This window comes from Euphorbia lathyris, chromosome 2 (genome assembly GCF_963576675.1).
Source record: "Euphorbia lathyris chromosome 2, ddEupLath1.1, whole genome shotgun sequence".
Taxonomy (NCBI): domain Eukaryota; kingdom Viridiplantae; phylum Streptophyta; class Magnoliopsida; order Malpighiales; family Euphorbiaceae; genus Euphorbia; species Euphorbia lathyris.
In genome coordinates, this window is record NC_088911.1 from 105100913 (window position 1) to 105113885 (window position 12973).

Genomic DNA, 12973 nt, shown 5'->3' on the forward strand with positions numbered 1-12973 from the left:
CTTACAGTAACTTATTCCGCTGTGCTTAGCCTGTTCCACCTGTTTATTGTTATTAAGTAGTCATTTTTATACGTGAATTCATTTGTGTAGTCACAAGTCTTGCCATTTTTCAACATCTATCAATATAAAAGAGTCACACACTACGAACACCCTGTTCTGCAACGTATTTTTTGTAAACTTTGGTCCTCAATCCCTGTGGATACGATACTTGACTTATCACTTTATTACTTGTATCTAGTGCACTTGCTAGAGTCCATTTGGGAGACAACAGGTGCCCAAAAGATTTTCTGTACAGCTGGTCATTTATTATAGAGAAGTATGCCGCTTTTCTTACCGTCCGTCTGGTTTCTTCTTTGTCTTGAGGCAAAGTCTCATTTGTGAGATACTGCTGGATCGGCGATCTCCAATCTCCCACGTTAGGCGAAAGAAGAGCTATGGTTTCAGGGGCAAATTCCGGTCTGACTTTTACCTCTAATGGGCACTTCAGGTCCGCCCATTGATCTTTGCTTGACGCCAGCTTAGCTAAGTGATTCACTTCCGTGTTTGATCCTCTCAATACGTGAACTAGCTCCCACTTGGTTTCTTTGATTTCCAGATGGGTTAATAGCTTTTGACCTCCTCTACATATTTGACCAGAGTTTCATCTTTTACATTAAAGTTTTTGATCACCTGATTGACCATTAGCTTAGAGTCGTTGTAGATCACAACTCGTTATGGCATGATCTCCTTCAGTAGGCGTAGCCCCAATATCAAGGCTTCATATTCTGTGGCATTATTCGTTGCAGGGAACTCTAACTTCACAGCATAATGTAACTTGATGTAGTTAGGTCCTTTGATTACTATGCCTATTCTTGCGCCTTCCGTTGAAGAAGCGCCATTCGTGTACATCGTCCATTCCTCCACTTTTGGTTTGGGAAAGTTTATGCCCTCTTCGGTGAATTCACTTACAAAGTCTACCAAGACTTGGCTTTTCAAGGCGGATCTGCCTTCATAACGAACATCAAACTCGCCCAGGCAGATCGCCCACTCCATCAGCCTCCCTGAAGTTTCTGGCTTTTGTAAAACTTTCCTCATGGGTATGTTGGTGCGAACGATGACTGTGTGTGCTTGAAAATAAGGTCTTAGGTGAATCGAAGTGGTGACAACAGCCAAAGCCATCTTATCCAATCTTAAATACCGGGTTTCAGCATCTTTTAGGACTTTGCTTACATAGTAGATCGGATATTGTTGGCCATCTTCTTCCCTTATCATGACTGTACAAACTGCCTTGTCAGTAACAGAAACATACATGTACAGGTTGTCACCTTCCAATGGTCTGCTCATTAGGGGCGGTTCTGAAAGGAAGCGTTTGATCCATTTGAAGGCCTGCTTGCAATCCTCATTCCACTCGAATGCTTTCTGTTTTTTTATCACTTCATAAAAAGGTTGGCATCTACGAGGGGAGCATGAGATGAATCGACCAAGTGCTATGATCCGCCCATTAAGGCGTTGCACCTCTCTGACATTTTGTGGCGCCTTCATACCCAGTACTGCTTTGATTTTATCTGGATTGGGTCCTACTCCTTTCTGGTTGATCATTTATCCCAGGAATTTTCCATAAGTTGCCCCAAAAGTACACTTCTCAGGATTTAGCTTGATGTTGTGATGACGAAGGACTCCTAAGACTTCCCTTATGTCCTTTGCATGCTTCTTCATGGTGGTGCTTTTAATGATCATGTCATCCACATAAACTGAGAAGTTGTCACCCTTTCTTCCTTCGAATATTTTGTTCGTCATCCGCTGGTAAGTAGCTCCAGCGTTCTTTAGCCCAAAAGGCATGACCTTGAAGCAGTAAGTTGCCTGGTGGGTTACAAAGGAAGTTTTGATCCTGTCTGATGGTTCCATGATGATCTGGTGATAACTCGACTTCACATCTGTGAAGGAATATACTACATGTCATGCGGTTCCGTCAACTAGGATGTCAATGCAAGGCAAAGGGTAGTTGTCTTTGGGACAAGCCTAATTAAAGTCTGTGAAATCAATACACATGAGGTATGATCCGCCTGCCTTTTTAACTAGGACCACATTCGCCAGCCATTGCGTGTAAATAACTTCCTCGATGGCGTCCGCCTTTTTCAGTTTGGATATCTCTTATTCTATCACTTTCTATCTTTCTGGCCCATGATTCCTTCTCTTCTGAGCCACTAGGACCGTATCTTCGGCGATATTGAGCTTGTGAGTGATCACATTTGGACTAACCCCTGTGAAGATCTCATCTTTCCATACGAACACGTCTTCTGATTCACGGAGAACTTTCGTAACATCCTCCTTAATCTCAACTTTTAGCCTTTTGGCGATCCGTACCTGCTTACCATCAGCAATGAGGAACATTTCTATATCTCCCAGGGCTGTCGTGATGAGTTCATCTTCTTCGTCATCTTTAGACTGGGGGCGAATCGATAAGGATGCAGAGTACGTCTCCTAAGCAACCTTCTGGTTCCCTTTGATCATTACTCCTCCCCTGGCAGTAGGGATGTACATCGTCAAATGGCGTATCAATATGAGAGCTGCCATTTCTGAGATGAAAGGCCGCCCTAAGATGATGTTGTACGCCAATTGACCGTCCATGATGGAGAACTCCAGATCTCCCATCCATACCTGATCTTCATCTGTTAACTCGCATTCTAGTGTTACTTGGCCCTTTGTCTGGATTGTGTGACCGGTTACTCCCCTAGTAATGACATTACAAGAACTGCCAGTGTCTATCATCACTCTCTTCATCTCCCACCCTTCCACCATCATAGTGATGACGAGAGCGTCTGCATGTGGGGGATGGCTGGACCAACATCAGCAAAGGGGCGGTTGAGTGATGCTCTATCTAGAGCGATGGTTTTTACCTTTTTTACTGTAGGCTGGTATCCTGGTCCGCCAGCGATGACATTAATGACCCCTTTAGCCTTCTTCTTCGGCTCATCTCTAGGTTTATCGCCATCTCCCTTCTTGTCATTCTGGACGAACCTGTCCAGTTTTCCTCTCTCGATAAGCCTTTCAATCTCCCTAGCCAGCTCCCAGCATGCATCTGTTTCATGACCGTTCCTCCTGTGGTACCTGCAATAATTCTTGGGGTTTCTCCCCGTGTTAGTGTACTCTCCCCCTTTTGGTTCGGGGTATGAAATGCTCCGCTTGTGCTGGCTGTTCTCTATCCACATTAGCACTTCACTTTTTGAGGCGTTTAACGGCGTAAATGATGGCGTATATGCCGATTTGTTCCTAAAGCCCCTTCGCCTAATTCGGGAGGATGAATCGAAGGGTTTTTCTTTTTCCTTATCCCGCCTTCGGGATTCGCCTTTCCCTTTTTTCGGAGGAGACACTGACTCTCTCCGAATATCATCAACCTCCATGAAGTCCTTACACCTCTCCATTAGCTCTGCCATATTCTTTGGTTTATTTCTGATTAGATCCACCTGCAAACTCTTGCAAGTTGTATTTTTTACCACTGCTTCAACTGCCATGGAGAGATCCACATCAACAATGCGAATGCATAACTTATTGGAATTTTCGACGTACTCCCGAAGAGATTCATTTTCTTTTTGCTTTAGCTCAAAGAGCTTTCGCGATTTAACCATTGGCGGAATGCATCCTGCGAACTTTGCACAAAATTCCCTACTCAACTGATCCCAGCTGTTTATCGATCCCGGGGGGAGGGATTGGAACCAATCGTATGCTGGACCTTTTAGTGTGGTGATAAACATCTGGCACAACACTGCTTCGCTTGCACGGTTAAGTCCGAGCAACATGCGATACTTCCTTGCATGAGCTTCAGGATTATCCTCGCCAGAGTAGGCTGGTATGTTTGGAATCTTAAAATGCCTATCTGTTTCCTCGGCTTCAATCCACGCAGTGAAGGGCGATTCTCGATTGGCGAACGGATTATGCCTGGCATTCTCTTCGTTCTGTTCGCGTATCTCAGCCCTGATCTGATCCGCTATAGAACCTTGATCCCTTCTTGGAGGTTTCCTACTATGTGACCTGCTTCACTGTGAGGAAGAGGAGCTGGATCCTGATGAAGGCTTTGATGGTGACCTTCTTCTGCCGCCGCCACGCCCCCTTGGTGGAGATCGTCCCCCGTTACCTCGATTTGGTGGTGGATGTTGCATGACCTGGCGAGGTGGCCCAGCTCGGCGTTCATTCTCCCTTCGCTCGAGAGGTGGAGGCGACCTTCCACGCTAGGGGGATCCAGTTCTGCGCCTGTGATGAGAACGGGATTTGGATCGTCCTTTCCTATGTGATCTGGTTCATTTCTTATGCCTGTGACCATCACTTCCGCCTTCTGGTGGATCCATCACTGTGTCATTTTGATCCGCCAACGTTCCGGTTGGAGGAGCTCGAGATCCGCCAATAGTGATCCCTGGATTTGTTGTGTTCCTCGGGGGAGATTGATCGTTCCTATAACTTCCCTCTGGTATATCGTGAAATAGCCTTTGGTTTAACGACAAGCTACTAACGAGCTCTGGATTAACAACTGTTGAATCCATGGGTTGAGAGAGAAAAAATGACGAGTCACGACGAGCATTGAGTCCCACATAGGCGTTTTGCCATTGCGATAGGGTCGGTCTTGGCGGTTGTCGATGATTCAGAGGGGGAATAGTTCCTGTCGTGGGTCCACCTACATCCTGCTTCTCTAGATAGGCCCTCAATCGACCCTCCATAATGGGTCCATGTTCCCTCCTCATGGTACTTGCGTAAATCTCCCAAAAGGATTCTGGCGACATATCCCTTTCGTCATGGACGGTTGGTGCATTGGGATCAACGATACCAGCGTTTGTGGTGGGATTAATTGATGGTGGTATGGGCGGTATTGTAGTTCCTGTTGAGGGGTTAGACCCCCCACTTGCCATGTTTGAATCGTGAACTAAGTCCTTTTTTTATTAGGTTTCAACGATCACCGCACCAATTGATAACTGGTGATGAACTTTCGACCGGATTCCTTCCCTGCGGGGGGCATCGTTGGGTTCGACGGGGGGAAGCTCCGATGCCAAAGTCAGTATAGGTATAGTGAATAAACTGTATTGACAAAGTAGGGTTTAGAGCGAGAATGTGTGTACCTCAATAGCTTGGGATGCAAGCTATTTATAGTCATATAGTCGTAACTCCTAGAAACTAGAGAGTCTCCATTAATGCCTCATTAATGGCGGTTACTGATCTCATTCAAGTATGACCGTTAGCTCATTAATGGGTTATTAATTGCCTTTATTGGGAATCGGCTTTAACCGTTCGATGGGCGGATCGAGGCATGATGGCGGGTCTCCTGTAGGTTTGACTATGGATGGCGTGTGGCGGAATCTAGGTGATTCGCCACTTGGATGGATTGCTCGATAGGCCATTGCTTCCCGGATTGTCCGAATACGCGGTCGTTTTGGTAAATATCATCTTTGATCCCGTAGAAAATATCTCGATGTTATCAAGTACTTAGGTCTTTCCCAGCCCAGATCCACCTTAATGTCTAGATAGAGCTGGCTTATTTGTTCTAGATATGTGATGCGATAATAATTTCTTTGATTGGCTGATTGTTCAGCAAGATGACTTCTTTATCCATCCAGACCAACAAAGGAGACCACTTCACCTTTTACAAGGGAAAGAAGTTCTAGTATTTTTCTAGCTGAGTCTATTCGGTGAAATATTGGAAGGGACAAATTCTTCTTTGTCAATATCAAGGAGGGCCATGAGTTTCCCTCCACTTCAACAAAGTGCTCATGCAAAAAGTAGGCAAAGCTTGAGCTACAGATTTCAAAAGCACATCATTCCCTGCGTTAGACAAGAACTTTAAAATCCAACTACAGAACCGAGCCTGCATTTTATCCCGCAAGAACCCAAAAATATTTTTTCTAGACCTACCAATAAGTGATGGAAGACCCAAATAGTGACCCATTTTCAACGGAGAATGAATATTCAACAAAGAGCAAATAGAGTTACAGGTACATGGAAGCACATTTTTACTAAAAAAAATACCAAACTTTTGATAGTTTATAGCATGCCCTGAGGCATTTTCATAGTCTGTGAGAATACCTGCAATGACTTGACATTCCACCAATTGATGCATGGAAGAAAAGAAACCTATTGTTTGCATACAACATGTGAGTCACACTAGGTTAACTAGTACAGACATGACACCTATGTATACGCCCTTCAAATACAGCTTTCAAGATCACACGTGACAAAACCTCCGAGCATATGATAAACAGATAATGTGATAGTGGATCCCCCTATCTCAGTCCTCTTCCTGGATTGATAGGACCTATCAACATTCCATCAGTAGAAATTTAATATGAAACAGTAGTAACACACAACATCAACCACTTAATCTATTTATCATGAAAACCCATTTGGATCAGCACAACCTTCAAAAAGCCACAATCAACACGAATATAAGCTTTGCTAATATCGAGTTTCAAAGCCATCTCACCTTTTATTATTTATATTTTTCATGTTCATATAATGGAGCGACTCAAACACAAGTTGGACATTATCAACAAGGGAACATCCCATGACAAAAGCAGATTGAGACTCGAAAATAATAACAAACAATAGATTTTTCAAGCGTTTAGCAAAGACTTTAGCAATAATCTTGTAAAGGATATTACACAGAGAAATTGACCTTAGGCCAGTCAAATTCTCAGGATTGACACACTTCGGGATATATAAGCATAATAATAATATCATTCTGGTTAGCGGGAAACCCCGCTCTACACAGCCAATCATTACAAGTACCGAAAATATTTGCACCAGTCAAATTCCAATAATGTTAAAAAAAACCTGAATTTAGTCCATCGGGATAAGGGAATTTATTAGATATCATTTGAAAGATAAGTGTTTTGAATTCAATAAGTTCAAAGGGTGCAATAAGTAACATATTTGCTTCATTAGACACCGCACGAGGCAAGACATCCTTTAATTTCGTGTGATTCTCATTTTCAAAATTCAAACCAAACATACCTAAAATTTTAAGGTTAAAATGATAATTTTCTGAGGCAACATTTGTCTCTAATTTCAATTTCACATTGAAAAAGAAAATTAGACTTAAACATTTCTAATCTGGTATATTTGTCCAAAAAAACCAATTGTATCTTTATATTTTAAAATCATCCTATTTATCTCTTTAACTTCGAAATAAAATATTAACTTTTTAAACTTTTTTTAAAGTGATGAATCAACTACTTAACTTGTTTAAAATAATATATTGGACTCTTAAACTTTTAAAATCTATCTTTATCCTGTTCCATAGATTCAACAAATCACGTTAAATAAATTTACAAAATAAATATAACATTTTAAAGTCCCATATTAGAGATGGATTAAGCACACAAAATTATTGGCAAAAACATAAACTTATAGGGTAAATTATACACATGGCTGCTAAACTTTACTTATTTTAACATTGTGGCCACTGAACATCAATTTTTAACGGTATGATCACTGAACTTTATACTTTTTTTTAACGCCGGTGGTCACTCAATGCCTCAAAACGACCATTGACGGTCTCAAAATAAAAAATTCGAAGAGTTAATGATATTCTAAGGAATTTTAATTCTTGAAAATTTTCGTTTTGATGTCATTTAGGTGTTGTTTGGTTATGAGAGAGTTTGTGAATTTTTAGATAGAGAAAGCTCCAAAAAATGTGGTTTCATAGTAAATGTATTGGACAACTTGAATTCTTGAATATTTTTATTTTCATGCTGTTAACAATCATTTTGAGGAGGTAGCGTGGCAATCAGTGTTAAAAAGTATAAACTTAAATAGTCATACCGTTAAATTTTAAAGTTTACTGGCAATAATATTAAAATGGATAAAGTTCAGTGGTCATTATGTAATTTACCCTGTACTTATATAATATAGGGAGTGGCCTATAATTCTGATTTGTCTAGGTGCAACTTACCCACATTAAATCAAGCACCAATTTCTTTAAAGGTCAAAATAATAATCAATGGCAATTGAATTCGACTTTTTATTTTCCAAAAGCAATAAATTAGCCATAAAAAGTAATAACTTAAAGCTGTAAATCATCGAAATATCAGGAAATTATCAAATATATTTCACAAAAATGGACAGATATCTGTATATATATAGTATCACACTTATACTAGGAAAGTATGAATAGAATACAGAATGCTATCAAATTTTAAAATGAACCTGGACTCTATTTCAACACCAATATATTAATTATTGAATCATAATCATTATCTAAATACTATAATTAATTACTTCAAAAAAAATATTATAATTAATTAACCAATGCTTATATAAAAAGAGAGTTTCACAAAAATTGCTCAATTATTTACAACCTAAAAGCCTAATTTCATCAAATTTTGAAGGTAAATTCTGTATTTCTTTATGTAATTTTATTATATGACACGATCCGTTTGATACGATGACAGAAATTAGATAGGGGTAAGTAATTCTAAATATAGTTTCTCAACAGAGAATTGAATTGAAACCCAAACGATGACGGAAATTGGATAGGGGTAAGTAATTCTAAATATAGTTTCTCAGCAGAGAATTGAATTGAAACCCCAAATACTGAGAAAAAAACTTCCTTTGTTTGGTTGAAATTAAAACCGGAATCCATTAAAAACGGATCTGTTTAGAACAAATGTACAGTCAATTCTTACCATATTCAATGGAATCTCGTTAGGTAGCATTTAATTCTTGGAATCTCTTCCACATGAACTGTTTTTTTTTAATTAATTAATATTTACATTACAAGAATAGAATAGAATATAGACTCCAATTCACGCAAGATTCAACAATTTTAATAAAACCCGTTTGTTTTCGACATCTAAAGATAGTAGTTTTAACGTAAGCAGAAATCAAGATTCATGTTCACACCTTACCGTTTCTTGTTATTTGCTGCTATGCTAATACTTATGTCAACTTCCTTTTTCTTGCATTAGCTGTCAATGCCCATATCACTGAATCTAAATTCACTATAAAGCTCTCTTTTTTTCTTCCTGTTACTGCTACAGTTTAACCGGAGGATTCCACACTATGGCCGCCGATTCTTGCACCCTCCCTTACGCCGCCGATAAAGCAGGTTACTTTTTGATAATAAAGGTTGTATCTTTATGTGTAAATGTAGATGATTTTCACGAAAAGTTTGTGTCTTTATTTTACAGGGGAAGATGCAGAGGAAATTAATGATAATCCGATTGAACAAGTACGGATGACGGTTCCCATTACGGATGATCCGACGGAAACTGCGTTAACGTTTAGAACATGGGTTCTTGGGTTGTTGTCGTGTGTAATTCTTGCTTTTGTGAACCAGTTTTTTATGTACCGGTCGAATCAACTGTCAGTTAGTTCAGTTTCAGCGCAAATTGTGGCTCTTCCATTGGGGAGGTTTTTGGCTGCAGTTCTGCCTAAAAGGCAAATTAGAGTTCCGTTTACGAAATGGTCGTTTTCGATGAATCCAGGGCCGTTTAGTTTGAAGGAACATGTTCTTATTACCATCTTAGCAAGCTGTGGTTCTAATGGTGTTTATGCTGTTAACATTATCACTATTGTTAAGGCTTTTTATCGTAGGCCTATGCACTGGGCTGCTGCTATGTTGCTTGCACAAACTACTCAGGTATGTATCTATGTTTCTTTATATGACATTTCCTTCTTTCTTGTAAACTGTTTTTTCATCTTTTGATTCTTGAATTTTGGTTGAAATTCAGTTGCTTGGATATGGATGGGCTGGGATTTTCAGAGTTTTTCTTGTTGATTCTCCATATATGTGGTGGCCTGGGAATCTCGTTCAAGTCTCTCTTTTCAGGTTTGTACAATTTTTCAGGTTTTTTTACAGGATTTGCCATTAGGGATTGCTTGGGTGCTCAATTGTTAAAATAAAAATTAAAGCTTTCCATGGAGTTTTCCGGCAATTTTCCGGCGAACAGTGGCTGCTCAAAGCCCTCTCTGGCCCCTGGATCTGTGCATGTAGGGGTTTCAGAAAACCTAAAAGAGAGAAGTTTTGATTCTGATATGGTATGTATTCTGCAGGGCATTACATGATAAAGATAGGAGACCAAAAGGGGGACTTTCAAGGCTGCAATTCTTCACCATTGTTTTCATTTGTAGCTTTGCTTATTACATAATTCCAGGCTACCTTTTCCCATCATTGACATCTATCTCCTTTATTTGTTGGATATGGAAGGACTCTGTTACTGCACAACAGATCGGTTCGGGTCTAAACGGGCTTGGAATCGGGTCTTTCGGTCTTGACTGGTCCACTGTTGCTTCTTTCTTGGGGAGTCCTTTGGCTGTTCCTTTCTTTGCAATTGCAAACATTCTAGGGGGTTATTTCCTTGTTATGTATATCATTGTGCCCATTGCTTATTGGACTAACACCTATGGTGCTAAGAAATACCCTATCTTTTCTTCCCATACTTTTGATATTGATGGTGGAACATACAACATTTCTCGAATTCTCAACCAGAAAACCTTTGACATTGATCTACCGGCTTATGATGGTTACAGCAAGCTCTATCTCAGTGTTCTCTTTGCCTTTGTGTATGGATTTAGTTTTGCAGCTTTGACTGCTACTATTTCACATGTTGCACTCTTTGAGGGAAAGTAAGTTTAACTTAAAGTTTAAGTTTTTTCAATTGTAATTCATGCTTTCTGTCTGTCAAATCCTGATTAAACAATGAATGATTGTGTAAATAGGAATATATGGAGACTTTGGATGAGGACTTGGTCGAAGAAGAAATTGACAAAAGCGAATGATGATCGATACACTGATGTGCATACGAGAATTATGAAGAGGAACTATGAAGAAGTTCCTCAATGGTGGTTTATTGCAGTGTTGATTGTGTCTATTGCTTTAGCTCTTTTTGCTGTTGAAGGTTTTAATAAGCAATTACAACTTCCTTGGTGGTGGCTTCTCATTGCTTGTGCACTTGCTTGGTTTTTCACTCTGCCTATTGGGGTCATTCAGGCCACTACAAACATGGTCAGTGATTGATTATTTTACTTTTCACCCAGTCTCAAAGTTGTTCAATTTGGGGCTAATTTCTGAATTTGATGCAACAGCAAATGGGGCTAAATGTGATCACAGAATTGATTATTGGATACTTATACCCCGGAAAGCCACTTGCTAATGTAGCTTTCAAGACATATGGCTACATCAGCATGAGTCAAGCCCTCTTGTTTCTTGCTGATTTCAAACTTGGTCACTACATGAAAATCCCCCCAAAATCCATGTTCCTTGTTCAGGTAAACTGATTCATTCTCTCCGTTTTGTTTCAATTTTATGATCGTTGTCGTTCCTGTTTTAATTCAATTTGTGTACAGTTAGTTGGAACCATAGTAGCTTCAAGTGTCTACTTTGGCACATGCTGGTGGCTACTCTCAACAGTGGAGAACATCTGCGTTCCTGATTTACTACCAGAAGGAAGTCCATGGACATGTCCGGGAGACGACGTTTTCTACAATGCTTCAATCATATGGGGAGTTATAGGACCTCTAAGAATGTTTGGAAACCTTGGAGTATACAAAGCAATGAGCTGGTTCTTCCTGATTGGAGCAGTAGCACCAATTCCAGTATGGTTACTGTCTCGAAAATTCCCCGAAAAGAAATGGATTAGGCTCATTAACATGCCAGTATTCTTAGCAGCAACATCAAGCATGCCACCAGCAAGAGCAGTGCACTTCCTGACATGGGGAGTTGTGGGGATTTTCTTCAATTTCTATGTTTACAGAAAGCACAAGGGATGGTGGGGAAGGCATACTTATATATTGTCCGCCGGGTTGGATGCAGGGCTTGCATTCATGGCAATATTCCTATTTTTCTCCCTTCAAGCACAGGATATTTACGGCCCGCAATGGTGGGGGTTGGATAGTACAGACCATTGTCCATTGGCTAAATGCCCCACTCAACCGGGGGTTAACGCCACTGGATGCCCCGGTGGCTCTGTTGCTGCATAGATAGAACCTTTGAACAATGAAGAATGCCTGCTTGAGCAAGTACAGCAAGCTAAAGCTAGTTCCATAATTTCTCATACAGGGTTTATAAATATTGTTTTTTATGTCTTTGATTTAAAGAACTAGCGTTGCAACTCAGTAGTGTGATTAATTTGGATTTTATCTCAATTAGATAATAAGTAAGGCTTCAGTTTGTAAATAATTTTCTCTCTTAATGGTTTTTTTAGCTAAAGTGCAACGTGGTTTTAAATGATCGGGTTAAACGTATAACGTGGTGTACCGGACGTATAATTTCTCTGCAAACTCCTTTTATTAATGCTTGAATTTGGTATCTTGTTATTCAAAGGCAAGAAACAAATATCTAAATCGACCGAACATGTGACTTTTTTGGTCAAAGAAAAACAATTGATGGCGTTTGGCTCCAAGGGGAATTATATATACTTTTCTTTTTCTTTTAAGATAATGTTGGGATCAAATGTAGTAGTATTAGAAGATGTCACACAACACAAACATAAAAGCAAAAATTTAAGGAGTAAATGGTGAAAATGATGCACAATATTTACTATTTTTCGCCAACATGTACCGCGGTTTTCCTGAGCGGCGTTTGTCCAGAGTCCAACGAAGTGAAGGGTTCTTTTTTTGTGCAAAAATACCTTTAACGTTGATAATCGAGAGCATTTATAGACTAAACGTTTAAAATTGTACAATTTTATCCATGATGTTACCAATTAAGAGCAATTTTACTTCTTAAAGTTGACAAGTTGGATCAATTTGAGAAATAATTTATCAAACTGTGTCTTCTCAATCATGAATCTTATCATTTCCACCATATGTATCTGTCATTTTATCACTCATTAGTAACAGATGACAAACATAAGTATACACGTAAAATAAATTAAAAAAAATTATACCGTGCTTTGTACTGAGTTGGAAAAAGAATCCAAATATTTTATCTAATTTTAAAAATATTAATTTCTAATTCTATTATAAAAAATACAAAAACTTTTAAAAAATTAGAACCAACTAATATGCAATT

The 12973-nt window shown here is 39.4% G+C and overlaps 1 protein-coding gene across 4 annotated transcripts; it reads left to right on the forward strand.

Moving 5' to 3' along the window:
• The first annotated feature begins 8329 nt into the window (after positions 1-8329).
• LOC136219286 (oligopeptide transporter 1-like) lies at positions 8330-12253 on the forward strand. Of its 4 annotated transcripts, none has more exons than XM_066006638.1 (8): positions 8330-8348; positions 9000-9067; positions 9150-9601; positions 9693-9790; positions 10015-10587; positions 10681-10966; positions 11047-11229; positions 11308-12253. In XM_066006638.1, exons 2-8 carry the CDS (start codon positions 9022-9024, stop codon positions 11938-11940), a joined length of 2271 nt encoding a protein of 756 aa, XP_065862710.1. In that variant the 5' UTR covers positions 8330-8348; positions 9000-9021; the 3' UTR covers positions 11941-12253. The 4 variants fall into 4 exon arrangements, with proteins under 4 accessions (XP_065862710.1, XP_065862711.1, XP_065862709.1 ...); XM_066006639.1 differs by lacking the exon at positions 8330-8348 and adding an exon at positions 8481-8498; XM_066006637.1 differs by lacking the exon at positions 8330-8348 and adding an exon at positions 8585-8668.
• Positions 12254-12973: the final 720 nt, after the last annotated feature.